Source organism: Scyliorhinus torazame, chromosome 3 (assembly GCF_047496885.1).
Source record: "Scyliorhinus torazame isolate Kashiwa2021f chromosome 3, sScyTor2.1, whole genome shotgun sequence".
In the NCBI taxonomy this organism is placed as follows: Eukaryota; Metazoa; Chordata; class Chondrichthyes; order Carcharhiniformes; family Scyliorhinidae; genus Scyliorhinus; species Scyliorhinus torazame.
The window spans coordinates 92,923,832-92,946,526 of NC_092709.1; the positions used below are offsets into that span (position 1 = coordinate 92,923,832).

At 48.0% G+C, this 22,695-nt stretch overlaps 1 protein-coding gene across 5 annotated transcripts in view; it reads right to left on the reverse strand.

Moving 5' to 3' along the window:
- The window catches only part of zbtb49 (zinc finger and BTB domain containing 49), a 42,183-nt gene that overhangs the window by 13,657 nt on the left and 5,831 nt on the right, over positions 1–22,695 (reverse strand). For all 5 annotated transcript variants that reach the window (XM_072495967.1, XM_072495972.1, XM_072495968.1 and 2 more), the window contains 2 exons: positions 20,206–21,386; positions 16,024–16,070 (listed from right to left, as the gene is read on the reverse strand). In XM_072495967.1, the coding sequence (XP_072352068.1) occupies positions 16,024–16,070; positions 20,206–21,386 (1,228 nt within the window). The remainder of the gene's footprint in view (positions 1–16,023; positions 16,071–20,205; positions 21,387–22,695) is intronic.

Here is a 22,695-nt window from a genome sequence, read left to right on the forward strand (position 1 = left end):
AATTATGGCAGGAGGAATGAATTGGGAAATTTCGACCAAAATTTAACCCAGAAATACCCAGGGTGTGGTCAATCGGTGTTTTAGGCGTGATTCAAAATTCCATTATGCAATAAACTGTCCCAAACGATATAATAGGGTGACTGAAACCAGGCAAGACAGAAGACGCAGAAGAAGAGGAAGATATCAACTAAAGAGGAGGCATTGTTTTAGTTACAAGAAGTTTCAGTCCAGTGATGAAGGTGCTAGTCCCAAAGTCCTTCAAAATTGTGCCGCATTAGACAGCGGAGGTACATCTACAGTATGTGGAATAGACTGGATGAGATGTTAGCTGAACTTTTTAAAAATATTTTTTATTCTCCTTTTTCACATTTTCTCCCAAATTTACACCCAACAATAAACAATAATCAGTAACGAATGTAATGTCAATCCCAATATCAATAACAACGATCCCATCCTCCCAACAAACCCCCAAACATTAGGGGCTGTTTAGCACAGGGCTAAATCGCTGGCTTTGAAAGCAGACCAAGGCAGGCCAGCAGCACGGTTCAATTCCTGTAACAGCCTCCCCGAACAGGCGCCGGAATGTGGCGACTAGGGGATTTTCACAGTAACTTCATTTGAAGCCTACTTGTGACAATAAGCGATTTTCATTCATTTCATTTCATTAGCCCACATGTTAACAGAAACAAATGACAAAAAGGAATCAGGAATCACCCATAGCCACCATTAACACATACAGTCCCTCTCCCCCCAACCCTCCCAGCCCCCCCCCACCCCCGCCCCCCCCAATGTTCAATGTAATCCAATTTGTGAAAGTGCATAATGAATAACGCCCATGAATTATAGAACCCCTCCACCCTTCCCCTCAGTTCAAATTTGACCTTTTCAAGCGTCAAGAATTCCAGCAGGTCCCCCCGCCACGCCAGGGCACAGGGTGGAGAGGTTGATCTCCACCCTAACAGGATCCGCCTGTGGGCGATCAACGAGGCAAAGGCAACAACATCTGCCTCCGTGCCCGTTTACAACCCCGGCTGATCCGAGCCCCCGAATATAGGGCGCGATTCTCCGCTCCCGCGACTAAGTGCCCGCGCCATCGTGAACGCCGTCGAGGTTCACGACGGCGCGAAACGGCCCCGATCTCGACCGATTCAGGGTCCGAAAATGGGCTAGAATCGGGGCCGTGAGAAACTCGGGGGGTGTGTCGCTAAAGCAGTGTCGTCAGCGCGCTCCGGGCATTGCCGCCGCATAAAAGTGGCGCCGCGTTATCCACCGCCTAACTGGCGTCACCCGCGCAGGCGGGTTGCCGTCCTCCCAGAGGCCGTCCCGCAAGAAGATGTCGGATGGATCTTGCGGGGTGTGGAGGAAAGGAGGTTCTCCTTCAGAGAGGCCGGCCCGCCGATCGGTCGGCACTGATCGCGGGCCTGACCCCTTTTGAGTGCACCCACGGTGAAAGAACCCCCCTCGCCCCCTCACAGGCCCCCCCCCAGCGTTCCCGTGCTGTTCCCGCCGGCAGCGACCAGGTTTGGATGGCGCCGGCGGGAAGCCGTCGTTTTGGGCAGGCCGCTCGGCCCATCCGGGCCAGAGAATAGCGGGTGTAGTGGAGAATCGCCGTTTTGGGTGTCTCTGGGATTCTCCGGCCTGCGCCGCGCAGAACTCGACGGGGCCGTTCTCGCCGCTTGGGTGCATCGCGGGTGGGCGTCGGACCGGCGTCGCGGGGAAAAATGGCGCGCCAGGGGATTCTCCAAACCGGCGCGGGAGCGGAAAATCGCACCCATGGTGTCCCGAGGGCCCAGGTCCAGTTTCACGTGCACCACTTTAGAGATGACCCTAAACACCTCCTTCCAGTAATCCTCCAGCTTTGGACAGGACCAAAATATATGAACGTGGTCTGCACCCCCTCCCCCCCCCCCCCCCCCCCCGCAACGTTCACACACATCTTCTACCCCCTCAAAGAGCCGGCTCATCCTCGCCCTTGTAAGGTGCGCTCTATACACCACCTTCAGCTGTATCAGCCCCAACCTCGCACACGAGGTGGAGGCGTTGTTAGCTGGACTCTTTAAGTGACAAAGATCAGAACAAGGATAAGGAATTTGGAAGTTCCACGGGTTTCAGATTTGGGACTGATAATAGATAATACACTTAAATCACTGAAAAGAGTAGTGATTTCTTGTAAAATTGCCAGAAGGAATCATTTTAGTAGCATGGATGTCGTATCCAGAGAAATACCTTTCTTATTCAGCCGACCATCGATGAAGAAAGCACTTATGATATTTGACATGGAAACGTCTTATTTAGAAAAACAGTGGACTTACAATTTATACAGTGTGAACACTACTGTATCCCATTAATGAATCCTGGGCAGGATTCTCCAACAATGGGGCTATGTCCTCACCCCCACGAAAAAACGCGCGCGAATCACTCAGACCTGGAGTAAGTCCAGGGTGATTCTGCGATTTGCAGGGGACTAGCAAGGCCCCGGAGTGCTCCTCGCAGCTCCGGCTGCCGATACGGGGCCCTGCACTTCTGGTCGGGAGTCCCCACATGCACACGGCGGCGGTGGTGCGACATGGCCGACCCACACCGCGGACCGGTACTGACAACATAGGCCCCCCGCATACCGCGCACGCCTACGGATCGGTGGCCCCTGATTGGAACCCTGGCCGTTCTGGGGGCCCTCTGCCAGCGAAGGACCCCCCCTGCCCCCCACCAGGGCGCCCGCGGATTTGTCCGCAGCCGCCAGCCGACGTTCCCGCCGGGTGAGAACTCAGCCAGTTGTCGGCAAAGAATCGCCGCGGGGGCCTCTTTCACTGGCCCCCGACCAGCGCCACGCGACCGCGCGTGCCCAACTGGCGGCGATTCTCTGGGGACTGATCCGATCGGACGGCCATTCTCCGCTTCCCACCGAGTGCAATTTCGGCATGGAGGCTCGGAGAATCCCGCCCCCTAATTTTTCTTGTGAAGAAATGAAGGAATTACTGTTAGAATCAGAGTCTAGAAAACTAAAAGTTGATTGTTTAAAGTAACATCGGAAAATTGCCCATTCTTCTTCCCAAAGATTAAAAATTTTGCTCAGGTTTGGGGTGTGAGAGATGAAGAATACACCAAACTTATAGAACAGATAAGCGATAGATGCGATTTATGTAAGGAATAGAGAAGAATACCATTGTGACCCATAGTTAGTATACCCTTGGTGACAGATTTTAATGAAGTTGGGGCTATGGATCTTAAGGAGTGGGATAAAGTAAAAAGATATTTTTATTTTACATTTTGCAGACTTGGCAACTAGAATTAGTCAGTTGATGATTATAAGCAGTAAAGAAAAGGAAATAATTGTGAAACAGATAATGGATAGGGTCCGGACTAGGGTCACAGGCAAAGTTCCTCACTGATAATGGGGGCGAATTTGCTAACTATGAATTTTGGGATGATTGGGAGAAAGTGAGCATAATAATTATGACTACAGCTACGGAAAGCCCATTTAGTAATGGGATGTACAAGAGAAATCATGCTGTGATAGATTAAATGCTTTGTAAATTTTTGGCAGATAGACCAGATTGTAAATTAACTTTGGCTTTAGCATGGTCTCTCCATGCCAAGACTTCACTACAGATGGTAGGGGTTACAGCCAACATCAATTGTTTTTTTGGTAGAAATCCCAAAATTCCTTCAGTCATGAATGATCATCCTCCAGCTTGGGAGTGGACTATGAAGAGCTCTACCTTTTGTGAGCATTTGAAGGTATTGCAAGTGGGCAGAAGAGCATTCTTTAAAACAGAGATCTCTGAAAGAATTCAGAGAGCTTTGATGCACAATTTACGGCCATTGGAACCTAATTTCAACAGGACACATGGCATAAAAAAGGATGGATTTAACGAGTGGAAAGGTCCAGATGGTAAAACAGTCATTTCACAGAATGGAAACAAGACTGTTTGGGTACACTCATAATCCGTGCCCACTAACCTTGACAAGTTTGTAGATCAAAAGGGGTGATTGAATGTGCTGAGGAACCAGGGGCGAGATTCTCCCCCAACGGCGCGATGGCCGCCGACTGGCGCCAAAAATGGCGCCAATCAGACGGGCATCGCGCCGGCCCAAAGGTGCGGAATGCTCCGCATCTTTGGGGGCCGAGCCCCAACATTGAGGGGCTAGGCCGGCGCCGGAGGGATTTCCGCCCCGCCAGCTGGCGGAAATGGCGTTTGGTGCCCCGCCAGCTGGCGGAAATGGCGTTTGGTGCCCCGCCAGCTGGCGCGGAAATGCGGCGCATGCGCGGGAGCGTCAGCGGCCGCCGCCAGTTTCCCGCGCAGTGGGGAGAGTCTCTTCCGCCTCTGCCATGGTGGAGGCCGTGGCGGAGGCGGAAGGGAAAGAGTGCCCCCACGGCACAGGCCCGCCCGCGGATCGGTGGGCCCCGATCGCGGGCCAGGCCACCGTGGGCCCCCCCCCCAGGACCCCGTAGCCCGCCCACGCCGCCTGGTCCCGCCGGTAAATACCAGCTTTGATTTACGCCGGCGGGACAGGCAATTTCTGGGCGGGACTTCGGCCCATCCAGGCCGGAGAATTGAGCGGGGGGTCCCGCCAACCGGCGCGGCCCGATTCCCGCCCCCGCCCAATCTCCGGTACCGGAGACTCCTGCGGGGGGGGGGATTCACGGCGGCCAACGGCCATTCTCCGACCCGGCGGGAGGTCGGAGAATGACGCCCTTGGTCTTCTCAGACACATGTTGCAGAATTATGAGGACCAGATCATGGAAATTGACAGGGTGTCTGAAGAGGGGCATAATAATTCTGATGAATTGGATGAGGCCATTTGCCCAAAAGGACACTGCCAAAAGTTGACACTAAAGTGACATACTTGCCAGAGAGGGCCAGTCAGTGAAAGGATACAACTATCGTTGGTAGGGCAGGCAAGGCCACTGGAAAATTGGCTGAATGTACAAGATAAAGGGAAGGAGGTTAGGCCCATGGTTGGGAACATAAAGTACAAAGATGGAGAGTACAGAAGCATAATGTCAGTCTGGCAGTGAACATGCCCATAGGACGAGATCAAGGATGTTGAAAGAACATCTCATAATAGGAGGGGGAGATCACGCGGTAGCAATCCGGAACGAGATATAAGGCAGGATACAAGGTGCAGCTGAACAAGATCAAGAAATATGGTACAGACTATGAATGCTATTAGGAGCAGATGCCCATATGGTCAAGAGTTCTTAGTGGGACTTCCGGGTGCGGCTATGCAGAGCTAGGTCGCATATTCGGCAGCTCCTGCTTGGAACGGACTTTTGGGCTCTTTTACAGGGCCCCCACGGCATTTGTTTGACATTTCCCTGTGTGTGAAGAAGGCTGCAATATTCCCCCGACAGTGTCCCCCAGGAAGGGTATGTCTCTGGGTTGCCAGACACGGCAGAAACAGTAAAAGGTTTGGCTGCAACTGCAGGATAAACAGGGCCTCTTCCAGCATGCAGGCGGGGGAAGGGCAAGCTTAAAGCTGCAAGCTGACCTGAGGGCCTGTATCAAAGGTGAATTCTAGCAGCAGAGGGAACAACTGTGAAAAGACCTCATCAAGGCCACTGAAGGGACTTCCGGTTGCGGTGATGCCTAGCGAGCCACACGCTTCGGCGGCTCCAGCTCCGACGGACCTTCGGGCTCTTTTAAGAGCCCCAATGGGGAATTTTTCGACGACGCAACCCGGTGTGGGGTGTGTGAGAAGGGAGTCCCCCCCAAACGAAGGAGGAAAAAACCGGCGGCGGCGGCTGCAGCGCGAGGAATCGTCGACCAAAGGGTCAGAAAGAGAGAAGTACAAGATGGCGGCAGAGAAAGCGCAGGCGACATGGGGGCCTGAGCAGGATGAAATTGTGAGACGGTGCGTGGAGCTGCTGAAGAGGGAGGTGCTGACCCCGTTGCTACAGGCAATTGAGGGGCTCAAGGAGACATTAAAGACCCAGGAGACAGAGCTCCGCGTGGTGGAGCAGAAGGTGACAGATATTGAGGACGAGATCCTGGGCCTGGCGGTTAAGACACAGACGCACGAGGCACTTCATAAAAAGTGTACTGAAAGGATCGAAGCCCTCGAAAATGGAGCGCGAAGGAAGAACCTTCGGATACTGGGTCTCCCCGAGGGTGTGGAAGGAGTGGACTGTGGAGCGTACGCAAGTACGATGCTGAGCTCACTGATGGGTGCTGAGGCCCCTACGGGTCCCTTGGAGGTGGAGTGGGCAAATCGGATTCCGGCGAGAAGACCAAAAGCGGGAGAACCACCCAGGGCAATAACCGTGCGATTTTACCGCCTTAAGGATAGAGAAGAGGTCCTGAGATGGGCTAAAAAGGTGCAGAGTAGCAGATGGGAGAATGCAGTGGTACAGGTATACCAGGATTGGAGTGCGGAACATAGAACATAGAAAATACAGCACAGAACAGGCCCTTCGGCCCACGATGTTGTGCCGAACCTTTGTCCTAGATTAATCATAGATTATCATTGAATTTACAGTGCAGAAGGAGGCCACCCGGCCCCCCGAGTCCGCACCGGCCCCCGGAAAGAGCACCCCACCCAAACCCAACACCCTCACCCAACACCAAGGTCAATTTGGACATTAAGGGCAATTTATCATTGGCCAATTCACCTAACCTGCACATCTTTGGACTGTGGGAGGAAACCGGAGCACCCGGAGGAAACCCACGCAGACACGGGGAGGACGTGCAGACTCCGCACAGTCAGTGACCCAAGCCGGAATCGAACCTGGGACCCTGGAGCTGTGAAGCAATTGTGCTATCCACAATGCTACCGTGCTGCCCTTGAGAACAAATAAATCTACACTGCGGAGGTGGCGAGAAGGAGGGCGAGCTTCAACCGAGCCAAAGAGGTGTTGCATAAAAGGAAGGTGAAGTTCGGGATGCTGCAGCCGGCAAGACTATGGGTCACGTATCAGGAGAGACACCATTATTTCGAGACGGCGGAGGAAGCATGGTCCTTCATCAAAGAAGAGAAATTGGATCGGAACTGAGGGACTGATGCTGCAGGAAATGTTATTGTTAATGTTATGGTTGAAGTTAATTGAGAAGTAAATTGGGAAGGGGGGAGACATTGGGGAAATGTGGGCGCCGGTGAGGGGGGAAAGACGGGACATAGTTGGAGAATGGGGAAGGGGAGGGGGAGGGGAAAGGGAGCTGCGCCATAAGAGGCGGGTCAGGTAAAGGGATGTTCCCGCGCCAGAAAGAATAAGGTGGGAAGACAGGCGCAAGGGAGTTCCCCCACACGGGGGGGTCGAGGAGTGAGCAGGAGTAGCCGGGGTCAGTTGAAGTCAGCTGACTTACGGAAGTAATATGGGGGGAGCAATCATGCTAGAAAGAGATCTAGCGGGGAGGGAGGGGGAGGGGGAGGGGGGGGGGGGGGGACAACTGGGTTGCTGCTGCGGAAATCCAAAAGGAAATGGCTAAAGAGTGGGTGGGCGGGAATGGTGTGCGACGCTGGGGGAGCGAGCAGGAGCGCGGAGGCGGGATATGGGACTGGCCTAGAGAAGGTAATGGCTAGTCGACACGGGAGGGGGGCAGGTAGCCCCCTAGTGAGGCTGATCACGTGGAACGTGAGAGGCCTGAACGGACCGATAAAAAGGGCCCGAGTGCTCGCGCATTTGAAAGGACTAAGGGCAGACGTGGTTATGCTCCAAGAGACGCACCTAAAGGTGGCGGACCAAGTTAGGCTAAGGAAAGGATGGGTGGGACAGGTGTTCCACTCAGGACTGGACGCAAAGAATAGAGGGGTGGCCATTTTGGTGGGGAAACGGGTAGCATTTGAAGCAAAGAACATCGTAGCAGATAGCGGAGGTAGATATGTAATGGTGAGTGGCAGGCTGGAGGGAATGGAGGTCGTGTTGGTTAATGTGTATGCCCCAAACTGGGACGATGCGGGATTTATGAGACGGATGCTGGGGCGTATACCCGACCTGGAGGTAGGAAACTTGATTTTAGGAGGGGACTTTAATACGGTGCTGGACCCGGGGCTAGATAGATCCAGCTCAAGGACCGGAAGAAGGCCGGCAGCGGCCAAGGTACTTAAGGGGTTTATGGACCAAATGGGGGGAGTGGATCCATGGCGATTTCTTAGACCTAGGGCTAGGGAGTTTTCCTTCTTCTCCCATGTCCATAAAGTGTACTCCCGGATAGATTTTTTTTTGTTTTGGGAAGGTCGTTGATCTCTAGGGTGGAAGAAGCTGAGTACTCAGCCATAGCGGTTTCGGATCATGCCCCACATTGGGTGGACCTGGAATTAGGAGAGGAAAGGGAGCAGAGAACACTCTGGCGATTAGATGTGGGACTGATGGCGGATGAGGGAGTGTGTGCAAGAGTGCGGGGGTGTATTGAGAGATACCTGGAGGTCAATGACGACGGCGAGGTCCCTGTGGGAGTGGTATGGGAAGCACTAAAAGCGGTGGTCAGAGGAGAGCTGATCTCCATTGGGGCCCACAAAAGGAAAACAGAGGCCAAGGAAAGGGAAAGATTACTGGGGGAGATTTTAAGGGTGGATAGGGAATTTGCAGAGACCCCGGAGGAGGAATTGTACAGGGAGAGGAGATGACTCCAGACGGAATTTGACCTTCTGACCACCAGAAAGGCGGAGGTACTGTGGAGGAAGGCACAGGGGATGAGGTATGAATATGGGGAAAAGGCTAGTCGCCTGTTGGCTCATCAATTGCGAAAGAGGGCAGCAGCGAGGGAGATAGGAGGAATTAGAGACGAAAGGGGAGACACGGTGCGAAGGGCAGGAAAGATAAATGAGGTGTTCAAGACCTTCTATGAGGCACTGTATAGGTCTCAACCCCCAGAGGGAGAGGAGGGGATGCGGCAGTTCCTGGACCAATTGAGGTTCCCGAAAGTGGAGGAGCGGGGGGTGGTAGGCCTGGGGGCACCGATTGGGGTGGACGAGGTTATTAAGGGACTGGGAAGCATGCAAGCAGGGAAGGCCCCAGGACCAGACGGGTTCCCGGTGGAGTATTACAGAAAATATGTGGACTTGTTGGCCCCGTTGATGGTGAAGACGTTCAATGAGGCCAGGAAAGGGGGGACTCTACCCCCGACGATGTCGGAGGCGACGATATCGTTAATTTTGAAGAGGGATAAAGATCCGTTGCAGTGCGGGTCCTATAGACCCATTTCATTATTGAACGTGGACGCCAAATTGTTGGCAAAGGTACTGGCATCGAGGATAGAGGACTGTGTCCCGGGGGTGGTGCACGAAGACCAGACAGGGTTCGTAAAAGGGAGACAACTGAATGTTAATGTGCTATTAGGGGTGATAATGATGCCCCCAGTGGAGGGGGAGGCAGAGATAGTGGCGGCAATGGACGCTGAGAAGGCATTTGATAGGGTGGAGTGGGAGTATTTATGGGAAGTGTTAAGGAGGTTTGGGTTTGGGAACGGGTTTATTAGCTGGGTTAGACTTCTTTATGGGGCTCCAATGGCAAGCGTAGTTACAGGTCGACATAGATCGGAGTATTTCCGACTATATAGGGGAACAAGACAGGGATGCCCGCTGTCTCCATTGTTGTTCGCGTTGGCAATTGAACCTCTGGCCATGGCGTTGAGAGACTCCAGGAAATGGAGAGGGGTGATTAGAGGGGGAGAAGAACACCGAGTCTCGTTATACGCGGATGACCTATTGTTATACGTGTCGGACCCAGCGGGGGGGATGATAGAGGTTATGCGAATTTTGAGGGGGTTCGGGGATTTCTCGGGGTATAGGCTAAACATGGGGAAGAGCGAATTATTTGTGATACATCCAGGGGACCAGAGTAGAGAGATAGAAGGCTTGCCTCTAAGGAAAGTGGAAAGAAACTTCCGATACCTGGGGATTCAGATCGCTAGGAGCTGGGGAACCTTGCACAGACTTAATCTGACACGGTTGGTAGAACAAATGGAGGAGGACTTCAAGAGGTGGGACATGCAGCCTCTATCGCTGGCGGGCAGGGTGCAAGCAATTAAGATGATGGTCCTCCCGAGGTTCTTATTTGTATTTCAATGTCTCCCTATACTAATCACCAAGACCTTTTTTAATAAAATAGACAGGAGCATCACGAGCTTCGTGTGGGCAGGGAAAGTTCCGAGAGTAAGGAGGGGGTTCCTTCAGCGTAGTAGGGACAGAGGAGGATTGGCACTACCGAACTTGGGCGATTACTATTGGGGCAATGTGGCAATGTGGCAATGATACGTAAATGGATGATGGAGGGTGAGGGAACGGCGTGGAAAAGACTGGAGAGAAAGTCCTGTAAAGGGACGAGTTTAGAGGCGCTGGTGATGGCGCCGCTACCGATCTCACCTAAAAAGTTTACCACGAACCCGGTGGTGGCGGCAACATTGAATATCTGGGGACAGTGGAGGCGACAGAGAGGGGTGCGGGGAGCCCTGGTGGGGTCCCCAATCAGGAACAACCATAGGTTCGCCCCAGGAAGAATGGATGGAGGATTTCAGAGCTGGTACCAGTTGGGAATTAGGAGGGTGGGAGATTTATTTATAGATGGGACTTTTGCGAGCTTGGGAGCATTGGAGGAAAAGTATAAGTTGCCCCGGGGAAATTTCTTGAGATATATGCAGGTGAGGGCGTTTACTAGACAACAGGTGAGGGAATTTCCGTTGCTCCCGACACAGGGGATACAGGACAGGGTGCTTTCAGGGGTGTGGGTTGGAGAGGGCAAGGTGTCAGAGATTTATCGAGAGATGAGGGAAGAGGGGGAGGAGTCGGTGGGCGAACTAAAAGGAAAGTGGGAAGAAGAACTAGGGGAGGAGATAGAGGAGGGTATGTGGGCTGATGCCCTAAGCAGGGTAAATTCCTCTTCCTCATGCGCCAGGCTTAGCCTGATTCAATTTAAGGTGCTACATAGAGCACACATAACGGGAGCAAGATTGAGCAGGTTCTTTGGAGTGGAGGACAAATGTGGGAGGTGTGGCGGGAGCCCGGCAAACCACGCACATATGTTTTGGGCGTGCCCGGCACTGGAAGGGTATTGGAAGGGAGTGACGGGAGTGATTTCGCGGGTGGTGAAGGCCCGGGTCAAACCAGGCTGGGGGTTAGCTTTATTTGGAGTTGCGGAAGAGCCGGGAGTGCAGGAGGCGAAAGAGGCCGACGTTGTGGCCTTTGCGTCCCTAGTAGCCCGGCGCAGGATCCTACTCATGTGGAAGGAGGCAAAACCCCCCGGACTGGAGGCCTGGGTAAATGATATGGCGGGGTTCATTAAACTGGAGCAGATAAAGTTTGCCCTGAGAGGATCGGCTCAAGGGTTCACCAGGCGGTGGCAGCCATTTCTCGACTACCTAGGGGAACGTTAGAGGGAAGACAGATGACCAGCAGCAGCAACCCAGGGGGAAGGGGGGGGGAGGGGGGGGTTAGTTTAGTTTAGGTCAAAGATAAAGGGGTTTTGTTACTTGTGTATTGTTAAAAATTTCTGTATTGTTATTGTTGCGTTTGCTTTGTAAGAGGGGAAAAATTGTTGTTTGGGAAAAAAATTTCAATAAAACATATTTAAAAAAAAAGAGTTCTTAGTGGCTTCCAACAAATTAGATGATAAATTAATAAAAGATGCAAAACAGCAAGAACTGCAAAGTTGGAAAGAATTTGGGGTGTACATGGAGGTCCCAGTTAGGGGACAAATTTTATCTCATAGATGGATATGCACAGAAAAGGTGCTTCCTGGTGGAACTTATAAGGCCAAAGCCTGGCTGGTGGAATGTGGTTCTGAAGAAAACTTAGGTGACCAAGATGTAAGGGTAGATTCACCGACTGCAGGAAAGGCTATTTTCAAGATCTTCTTGGCTCTGTTAGCCACAATTGCTTGGGAATGCAAGTCAATAGATATTAAAGCTGTTTTCTTATTTGTTGTTATTGTTAATTATTTGTTGTTGTAAATACGATAAACGTGAAAAAGAAGAATAAAAATATTTAAATAAAAAATTAAAGCTGCTTTCTTATAAGGACGTCAGTTTCAAAGAGAATTTTTTTTGTCCTCCGAAAGAGATGCCAAGCACAGAAAGGGTACTCTGGAGGTTAAATAAATGTGTATACGGGTTGAATTATGCCACCAGAGTTTGATATTTCTCAGTGAGGTCGGTTTTGTTAAAGTTGGGCTGTCTTCAGTTGAAAGCAGACCCTGCGATGTTTATTAGCACCATGGAGGGAAACTTCATCTTCATGATGCATGTAGATAATTTGTGGTAGAAGCAAATTTGAAAATACTTTTATTAATGGACTTAGAACGGAGTTCAAGATTGGAAGTCAGGCCTCTGGTGTATTCAAATACATTGGGTTAGAAGGTGGGCAAATTGGTTCACAGGCCACTCTACATCAGCAGCCTTACTTGAAGAATATTAACCCCACAGCAATTACTTGTGGTTGGGCCTCACAAAAAGATACAGTGGCTTCTGAAATGGAAGAAAAGGAACTCCGAAGTTTAATTGGGCAGCTAAATTGGTTAGCTAGACAAACAAAACTGCATGCCAGTTTTGATGTTTTAGAATAAGCACTAAAATGAATGATGCCAAAGTTGAAGAAATTGTTCGAGCAACAAAACATTGGCAAAATTAAAATTGGAGAATTGTGTTTTGAAATTCCCATCTTTAGGTGATATTAAAGACAACTGAAACTGATTGTTTAGAGTGACGCATCTTATGCTAATCTGTGGTGGCTTTTCGAGGGCAGGGGAATTTATAATTTGTAGCCCTTTGGGATGGGAAACTAAAAAGATATGAAGAGTGGTACAATGTATATTGACAGCGGGAATACTTGCCCCAGTGGAGGCAGAGATATGACATTTTTATATCCAGGATCCTGACTGAAATTTTGAAAAGAACAGTACGTATAGAGTGACACATAGACAATAAGTCCCTTTGGGAGAATGTCCACTCTTCAAAAAGCATCAAGAGACAACAAACTGACACAGCGAGCCTAAAGCGAGCCAGAGAATATGTGGTTTTTTTATAAATTTAAGAGGACCCAGTTAATTTTTTCCAATTAAGGTGGCCAATCCCCTGCACATCTTTGGGTTGTGGGGGGAATCCCACGCAAACACGGGAAGAATGCACAAACTCCACACGGACAGTGATCCAGGGCCGGGATTGAACCTGGGACCTCGGCGCTGTGAGGCAGGAGGGCTAAACACTGCGCCACCGTGCTGCCACACGCGCTAGACAATATGAAGATTGACAAAGTCAAATCAATTGGGTTGATAGCAGTTACCAATTATGACTGTCTGTCAAAAAGAGGGACTAGCTCGAAGAAGTTATTAAAATTTGTTAAAAAGGAGTGACTTTTAATCCTAAAACAGTTCAGGGGAATAGGGTGCATTTATTGTAGAAAAGAAAATGCATACATTTGTGTTATGGTAATTTACATCAAACTTAAAGATTAATTTTCTTTCTTTAAGAGGGGGAATCTATTCGGAAAGAGTTAATGTTCCCCAGTGCTTAAGTTAGAATTGGAGCTTTAATTGTTTAATAAGCCACACTTATTGTTTGATAGACTGCACGTAGATATATAAAGGGGATACTGTTGATACTGTGGAGTGGGAGGAGAAGTAGAACACAATAATAATGGAGATGAAGTAGTCAAGGCTTGCTTTTCAGTTCTTATTACAGAGATACGATTAGAACTCAACAAGTACCAAATTGTTCTACTTCTCCTCCAACTCCACAGTGTCACCTGTATTCCCTTTATATATCTACGTGCAGTCTATCAAACAATAAGTGATTCCCATACTCAGTCCTTTATAATTTAGCCTCAATGATCGACAACAGCCACCTTTGTTATGACCAGTATCAGGCTATTTCCTCCTGTAACTGATGCTTGATCTGATTGAAATCAAGTCTGACAAACAGGTTTCAACTGGGTTGGAATGGTAACTTCTCCCGGCTAACAAGGTGGGACAACATCTCCAATCATGCTTCAAATAGTGATGTAGGTTCCTCTGGTAACAGTAACGAGCATTTCTCTGGGGATCCTGGCCATGAAGAACAGACTAAAGGGTGGTGTTCATGCTCGAACCATTTTCCCATTAGTAATGTTATTATCCGTGGCGCATCGCATAAGCTACCTGACAGTAGTCACTTTGAGTAATCACTCCGATATAATAGCAAACCCTTGTTACAGTTCAGGACTATGCCAATTTTCCACAGAAATTGTTTGAGGGGGGAAAAAGTTAATTTAATTTCTGTGCTTGAAAGTGTACCATCTGTCTGCTTGCGGAGAAAAAGGTCAGAGATTGTCGGTAGTTAAATGCTAATGAGCTAACTGTGATGATGTTTCCTGAGAGACTACAAATAATAAACAATTTAGTGGTTTGTGCCCAACACCAATAAACACATCTTGCCCAGAGGCCGGGATTTTCGGCTCCCATGTTTGTCAGGAAGGTTTGGCGATGGGAGTGGAAAATCTCAGAACTCATGCTGCACAATGCTTGACATGATTATCCCCTTCCTCTGTCAGTAATCGGGTGCGTTTCCCGATGTTCAATGTCGGGAACATTTGAATACATTATCATCTAATTAACAGGCCTCTTCGCCTGAATCATCACCCCCCACCCACCCCTCACCCATCAGAAGGTTCATTCGCGTCAGTGTGAGGGTGGAAAGGTGTGAATCACGACTGGTCTCCCAAGGCATGTACCTGGCGAGCAGACCTCAAAGGGGAACTCAAGTGAGTGCATTGCTCAAGGGGGGAGGGAAAGAGGGTCATGCCCGGACACTGCCCAGGTAGGGACGTGCCGGAGAAATGGGTTGAGGGGGGTGCTCCAGGTGATTTTCTTTGATGTAGGGCAACCTTTAGGGCGTCCCGATCTTCAAAGGAATGCTGGCAGAGCGGGCGAATCCCCACACCCGCCGATGTTATGTTTTGGGACTCGTCCCTTGGGAATTATTTTCCCTGTGTCCAGCCCAATACGGCGGAGGAAGTTGCCATTGCTGTCAGCAGCTTCAATGCCACTTTTCCCACCTGCTGGCCTTTGCAGAATTCCAGGACAATTCAGCACATTGTGTTAATTTTTTGAAGAAATTGTTGACTGAGACAGAAAGATGTCAGGAAAGGCGGGCTCATACATTAAACAGAGCAACTCCTCTGCACATGTCGAAAAGGTTATGAAGTGAAATAATGTTCTATGGTTGCTATATTAATGTCATGAGACAGGGATAAACTGCATCAGTTTAGGTGAATTTGATCATAACTATGGCTCCGGATGTTTATTTTACAATATAACAAATAAATTTAACAGTTTGGATCAAGCCTATCCTCATCTAGTGTTGACTTGCTCTACTTACAGAGATTGAATGTCTAATGTGCAAAAGACATCGGACTGGATTCTTCGATTTTGCAGCTATGTCCGGAGAAAGCGTCTGGTCTGACGACCAAAAGGTTGGCGCAGCCCCCACACCTTTGCTCCGCCCAGTGGGGGGCTAGTAGCCGCACCACGTTACCTGCTGATACGGATGGAGAATGGCCAGGTCTGTACATGGCACTGGCCACGCACGGACCCGGCCTGCCAGATAGCGCCCCCCTGTAACCACCTCGCCACCCCCCACCCGGGGGATGGAGCATCGGTGAAGGGCCTCAGGTGACGTCCGGTGGCCATCACAACGGCGTGCGGCCTAGTCAGCGATGACGCCTTTTTTGAGTGGGCGGGATATCGGAAAAACTGCGCCGCCCCCGATTTAGGCCTAAAAACTGATTATCCGGCCAATCACCGAATGCAATTCCGGCATTGGCAATCGGAGAATCCCAGCCATAGACTGGATCTCAAGAAGGCACAACATAAGTCACTGGGATATTCTAATGTGCAAGTGAGATCATGGTCATAAAAGTAAGATGTGCAGACCACTGTACGGAACGGATGATAACACAGAATCCAAGAAGATATCTCTGCCAGAACCAAATTTGTAACAAACCAGCAGCACATGGGCAAGGTGCTAAAACTTTGATGTTTAACTTTGACTAAGAAAATGACAGCAAAAAATATACATTTGGAATACTTTTGACAATACTTTTAAATAACTATTTTACCTGTGAAAAATGCTTCCCACAGATGTTGCACTCGAATGGTTTCTCTCCTGTTAAACAATGAAATACATATATTAGGAAGTTAGACAATTCACAATTGACATCGGTCAACCTTCCTTTATACACATGTACTTATTACCTACATTAGCAAAGGTAGGATGTATAAACAGGTCTCCGATCAGGAATCATTGATAAAATTTACATAAAGTACCAAATTGTGGGTTGCTTATTTAACTACAATTGCTGTCATCTGGCCTCCCTACAAGTAAAGAGTAGCTTCCTGTGTACAGTGAAGTAACTGAGTGTATAATTAACGGGAATCATGTTTCTACCAAATCCTAACACTTGTGCTCTCCTTGTGATGTTGCTCAAAAATTATTTTACAATATTGAACAGATTACAAATAAATCTATCCTACCATTATTATTCGTACTCATTATCCCTCCATATCAATGTGTCCATTCTAAGCACAAAGGTTTTACTTGTGGTAAACTGACCTATCCAACATGTATGAAAATTTGTCACGGAACCAAGTTCCACATCGACTGAAAAATCAAATCTCATCTCATGCTCAAAAGTTTCCATTCATTCAAACGTGACTGATTACATTCCTAAAAACAACTTCTTTGAACAATTATTCTGGCTCGCATTTATGCCACAATATAAAAACATATGACCTTAAATTGTACTCTTATCTCTTAATAGCAAAACTTGTGAATAATTCAAGGAGTTTTTAATCGGAAGGCAATGGTCTAGAGGCTAAACCAAGGTGCAGCACTTCTGCAAGATAACAGAAAGTCCAGATTCCAGGGTGGGCAATGCACTTCTGGAAAGTAGGGATGGTGTCGAGATCAGGCCAATATTGGAGGTGACAGCAGCTTTAGCAGGACTTTAAATCCATTACCAGACTTGAGCGGGCGCAGGGGTTGGCAGGAAGGCAGCCAGATTACAGTGGGGTCAGAAGGGAATAAAATCTGGAAGGGAATGGCAAATGTAATCCAAAGGCCAAGTAATGCATTCTGAGTTGCAGTTTGCTTCCCTCTTTACGTTACATCTCCCTCTTAATATACTTGCACTCTTTGTGCATACCTTGGGATAGTGACGTAGGTGTCTACTAGCGTCAGAGAATTACAATTTTCCATTCAAAATATTAGACTTCAGTTGAGCAGTGAAGTATTAGGATGAGGGCACACTCTGAAATCAGGAAATCTGGCAGGTTGCATCTTCAGGATACAGAGAAGAGTTGATGGAGACGGGATGAATATATGTAATGAGTTAAAAACTGCTTCAGGTACCACTGGTTCAAAATGGTGCTACATAAACTAGATTCCCCGGGGCAGCCAATGCTGCCGGGCACGAGCTGCACAGACTGTGTGGGTTTTCCACTGATATCATTGAAGAAGGGTTATGGGGATACGGTAGGAAAGTGGAGTTGAGGATTCTCATATCAGATCTGTCTCAATCTCAGTGAATAGGGGAGCAGACTTGATGGGCCGAATAGCATATTTGTGCTCCTACATCTTATGGTCTTAAACCCAGGCAGTTAATGGCCCATAGTGCTTTCTGCTGCTGGGGAAAATCAACAGAGTTAACTTAACTACGCCAATTAATTTGTAGCCCACTGAGTAAATTTTCTAAATCGTTGCATTTGTATTTAATCGCGTTGTAAATGTAATGATTACACTCCAAAAATAACTTAGGGTTGTGAAGGGCTTTGGGATATCTGAGCTTGTGGAGGAAGGTGATCTAATGGTGCAGTGGGTAATACTCCTGCCCCTGAGAAGCAAGACCCATAGCAGGACTTGATGGCCAAGGAAGGGGTGTACATAACTTGTAAATCCTTCCAACATACATCAATGGCAGCCGGTAAGAGTGGGAGAGACTACTGATCAGCCGTCAGTGGCAGACAATGACAAATGACTACAGTACTTTGCCAAGCGTAACCATGGGCCAGTACAGAAATCCATGATGAGAGTGAGAGTGAGTAAGACAGAGGGACACAAGCTCGTGGAAGGTGCTATACGAATGCAACTTCTTTCTTCCATATTACACATATTATGTTTAGGATAATAGAACAAATATAGAAACTATCACATCAGATCAAGTGGGGGCGAATTTGAATGATTTTGCTCAATGTGGTTAATGAGAAATTGAAGTAGAAAATAACCAATAAGAAAGAGACACTTGTGTTAACAGATTTGTAGCACCAAACAAATACATGAAATATAATAAACATATGTTTTAGAGAAGTTATTAATGCAAATTATTTCTTCGGAAATTTCAGCAACAATCTTGCAACTGGTAAGCTGTCAATGTGGCTACCACTTGACATCAATAACAGATAAACGATGGAACCAACAGGCAGTGACTGCCATCATAAAAAGGCCCCAAAATGGAACAAAGACATCCCACACATTGGGCCAAATCTTCCACGGAGTGACCATCACTGTCAGATGGTCACTGATGGTCACTCCGCTCCTAATTTATTTTTAACCAAAGATGGAGCTCTGTATTTCTGACCCAGATTTCTGCCTCGGGCTTTTTCAGAATACCTGTTCTTAATGTTGAATTGCTGTAAATGTCAACCAAAAATACATTATTTGTGTTTAATCACAGTTGTGATAGATAGGTCAACATCTTGACCCCAAACAAGGTCATTATTATTTTTTAAAATTTGTTCCTGGAATGTGGGTGTCACTGGCTGGACCAGCATTTATTGCCCATCCCAGAGGGCAGAGTCAACCACATTGCTGTGGATCAGGAGTCACATGTAGGCCAGACCAGGTAAGGACGGCAGATTTCCTTCCTTAAAGGACATTAGTGAACCAGATGGGTTTTTACGACAATCGTTTCATGGTCATCTTTAGACGTTTTTTAATTCCAGGTTCTTATCAAATTCAAATTTCACTATCTGCCCTAGTGAGATTCGAACCCGGGTCCCCAGAACATTATCCTGGGTCTCTGGATTATTAGTCCAGTGACAATACCACTATGCCACTGCCTCCCCGATTAGACTATTTGCTCTCACCTTTCTAGGAATACCACTCCTATGTCTACTTTAAAAAAATTTTTTTTAGAGTACCCAATTATTTTTTTTCCAATTAAGGGGCAATTTAGGGTGTCCAATCCACCTAATCTGCACATCTTTGGGTTGTGGGGGTGAAACCCACGCAGACACTGGGAGAATGTGCAAACTCCACACGGACAGTGACCCAGGGCCGGGATCCGTACCTGGGTCCTCTGCGCCGTAGGCAGCAGTGCTAACCGCTGTGCCACGTGCCGCCCCTGTCTACTTTTTAACGACAAATCAGCAGTATCCTCACTGTATTGATTGACATCCTAAATTATGAGTGCATATTCTGGTTTAAGTTTGAACTCTCTAATTGCTGAACCAGAGGTTGAGAGTGATACTGAAATATAGGGCTTGGTATGGCTTATTTCTGAAGTGAGAATCATAGCTCTAGAGCAAGGAGCTCGCTGTTGAGCAATGAGCCAATTTAAATGTTCCCCACTTCCACATCATTATTTGAATGTAATGTATTTTGTGATAACATATGGAGGATATAGGTCTGCTTTCTATTTCTTGGCCTTTTAACTAGATTAACTTTAAATTTCCCATTGCGTCACAGATCCCCAAGTCAAAGACTTGATTGCTTCCCTTTGGTTAGCAGGAAATGAAGATCAGCCTGCCCACCATCATCCTGGACCATATTACAGCTTATGGGTGATCCTACATTGACTTTCAGAAAGCATAATCCCCAGGGCAAGATCTTCCAGTCCTGTCGAAGTTGACCTCCCCCGCCGGCAGCAGGGGTGCAAGCCATGCAAGAACCCATATACTTTGGTGGAGTCAGAAGATTCTGTTGGTGGGAAATGGTTTTCTGATCAGCCACGGGGGCCGCAACCCACCATTATCGAATCAGACAGAAACAGATTAATGTAGATTGAAAATTGTTGGAGCAAAACAATGCAAGATAAATAGGTCAATATGTGGTCCCTATGGTTTACTTTAAACCTGCTACCATGCTACTGACACTCCTCACAAGGCACAGAGCATTTATTCAACTAAAGGCAAATCACAAAGCCTTGGCCAAAGTTGGGGAACAATTTTCTCCCCTCATCTACAATTCAGTTTCAAATCTTTGATAAAATCCAAAAATTGTGTGTGTACCTAATCTACTATACCTGTATGAGAACGTCGGTGTAGCTCTAGGTTGCTTGGGTGCTTGAAGGTTTTCCCACATAGTTCACAGCAATATTGCTTCTGTGACTGACAAAATTGGGACTGAACGTTCGAGTTAGTTAAAGACTGGTCAAGAATTTCTTCGGAGTCTCCAGCAGCCCCATGGTCAACCGGTACTGGATCACTGCCTCTCAAAGGTGAGTCAGGTAGTTTTGTTTGTTCCTGATCTCTATCCCCAGCACAGTTGCTTTGTCTCACACTCTCTTTGGGCTTGCTTGAACAGAGTTCGTTTATTTTCTCCGTTTTGGTTGTTTCGACCACTTTCGGCGGCATGGAAGGTGACTCGAGCAATTTCTTAGGCCACATGTAATCATACTTCTTCAGGGGGATTTTCTTTTTCACATGCGGCAGTTGTCTGATTGGTTGAGATTCAATGTTCCCTGCATTCTGACCAAAGTTCCACCTTTCTTCGGTGTGCAGAGGAATGCCTGTCGAGGAGGGCTCCTGACTAACATTGTTGCATTCAGAACGCTCAAGGGAAGATACATCCTTCGTGGTCGCTGCTGCACTTAAATCATCATCGAGGTCTGCTCTTCTTTGCTCCCCTTGATTATTACTGAAAAAAGGAGAAAGGTTTTGTTTGAACATTTCTTTACCATAACAGTTGTACAATTTAGAAGGCGGTTGAGTATTTTGTCTCATTGGATAATCTGAAGAATTCCTGTCTGGATGTCCAGGTGTTTGGCTCTGCAAGGTGGCTGATATTTCAGCTTGGGAAATATCTGGCAGCGGCCTAAATAACAGGCCCAGTTCTTGTGCTTTATGGATATGACTCTGCATCCCAAACGAGCAGTCGTGGTTTATCTCAGTGCCATCATTATTTTCCAGCATGTCCTCTGTATCAGTTGTCAGGGCCCCATGCAGTGAAATGGTGCTGGTAGCTGACAAGTTGCTGGTATCACTTATGACACTTGCTGATGCCTTTAGGAAAGTATAACACAGACTGAGTACATTGGGTATTTGCAAACACTGAGCAATGTCCAACACAGCCTGGACATTTTCATGGCTAAGATCAAGGTGTGACGTATACATAAAATCCAGAATCTGGCCAATGCCACCAACATTTTTAATATCCAAATGGAAGACGTCACGGCTCTGACCTGAAGAATTCTGAAATAAGGTCCTGAAAGATTACAGATATAACACAAAATTACTTCAAGCTGAAAAGACAAAGCGGCACCACTGTACTACTTCAATGCTTTTATTTTTAAAGGTGAGGAATAAGATTCTAAGTTGCCACAGCATTTGCTGCAAAAGCAAATTTATGAAATTTGATGTTTTTAGTTCACTCCGTTAATGGTATTGCTGCAAGGCAATTTAAATGTGTGTGAATGGCTCTGATACCACCAGGAATGGATCTCTCCAGATAAACGTTCAGTATGTAGGAGCTAGGAGGTGAAGTGGAGGGGGTGTGGTGTGAGGCCTTATGGAGGGTGAATGCCACTTCGTCGTATGCGAGGCTTTAGTTCAGACACTGTCAAACTCGGGGGCGCGACCCGTGGGTGGGTTGCGGGCGGGTGTCGTGAGGGTCACAGAGCCGTCCGTCGCGGCACTCCCAATCGCGCAAATCTGCGCGCAACAGCCGGCTGTTAATAATGACGGCTGCAAGCGGCCTTCAAAATGGCTGCGAACATGTAAAAAAAAAATGCAGCCGCACTGCGCATGCGTGCCAGATCAACGGCGTGCATGCGCAAAACTATGCGCATGCACGCCGATGATCGGGCAGGCATGCGCAGAGCGGCCGTTTTTTTTTTTAAAACAGTCGTAGCTTTTTGTAGTTTGGGCGGGTTTTATTCATTTATTTTATTCATTTAATTGTTTTTTTCATTTATTTTATTCATTTTATTTTTTTTTAAGTTTGAGGGGGTTTTATGAGATAAAATTTTACAGGAAAAAAATGCAGAACTTTGGACAGATGGAGGAGACTCCATACTTTCTGACACCAGAAGGATTCACCTTCATCTAATAGATTGGAGGAGCGTGTACGAGGGCCAAAGGGACCCAAAAAACATTTCTTCCATTTTTGTCAGCAGCAAACAAGGTAAGAGAAAATGGTGGGTCGCGCAGGTCGGCTGGTGTGGGTCGCGAAGGTAGGCGGGCTGGGTCGCAAAGGTCAGCCGGGTTGGGTTCCGAAGGTTGGCCTGTTGGTAAATATGGGTCCCCGGAAAAAAAGTTTGAAGAACACTGCTTTAGTTCATACAACTGAAGGTGGTGCATCCGGCACATTTAATGAAGGCATGAATGACTCGGGTATTTGAGGAGGTAGAAGATAAGTGTGGGCGGTGTGGGAGAAGCCCAACGAATCACATGTATATGTTCTGGGCATGTCCTAAGATACGGTGGCACAGTGGTTAGCATTGCTGCCTCACGGCACAGAGGACCCAGGTTCGATCCTGGCCCCGGGTCACTGTCCGTGTGGAGTTTGCTCATGC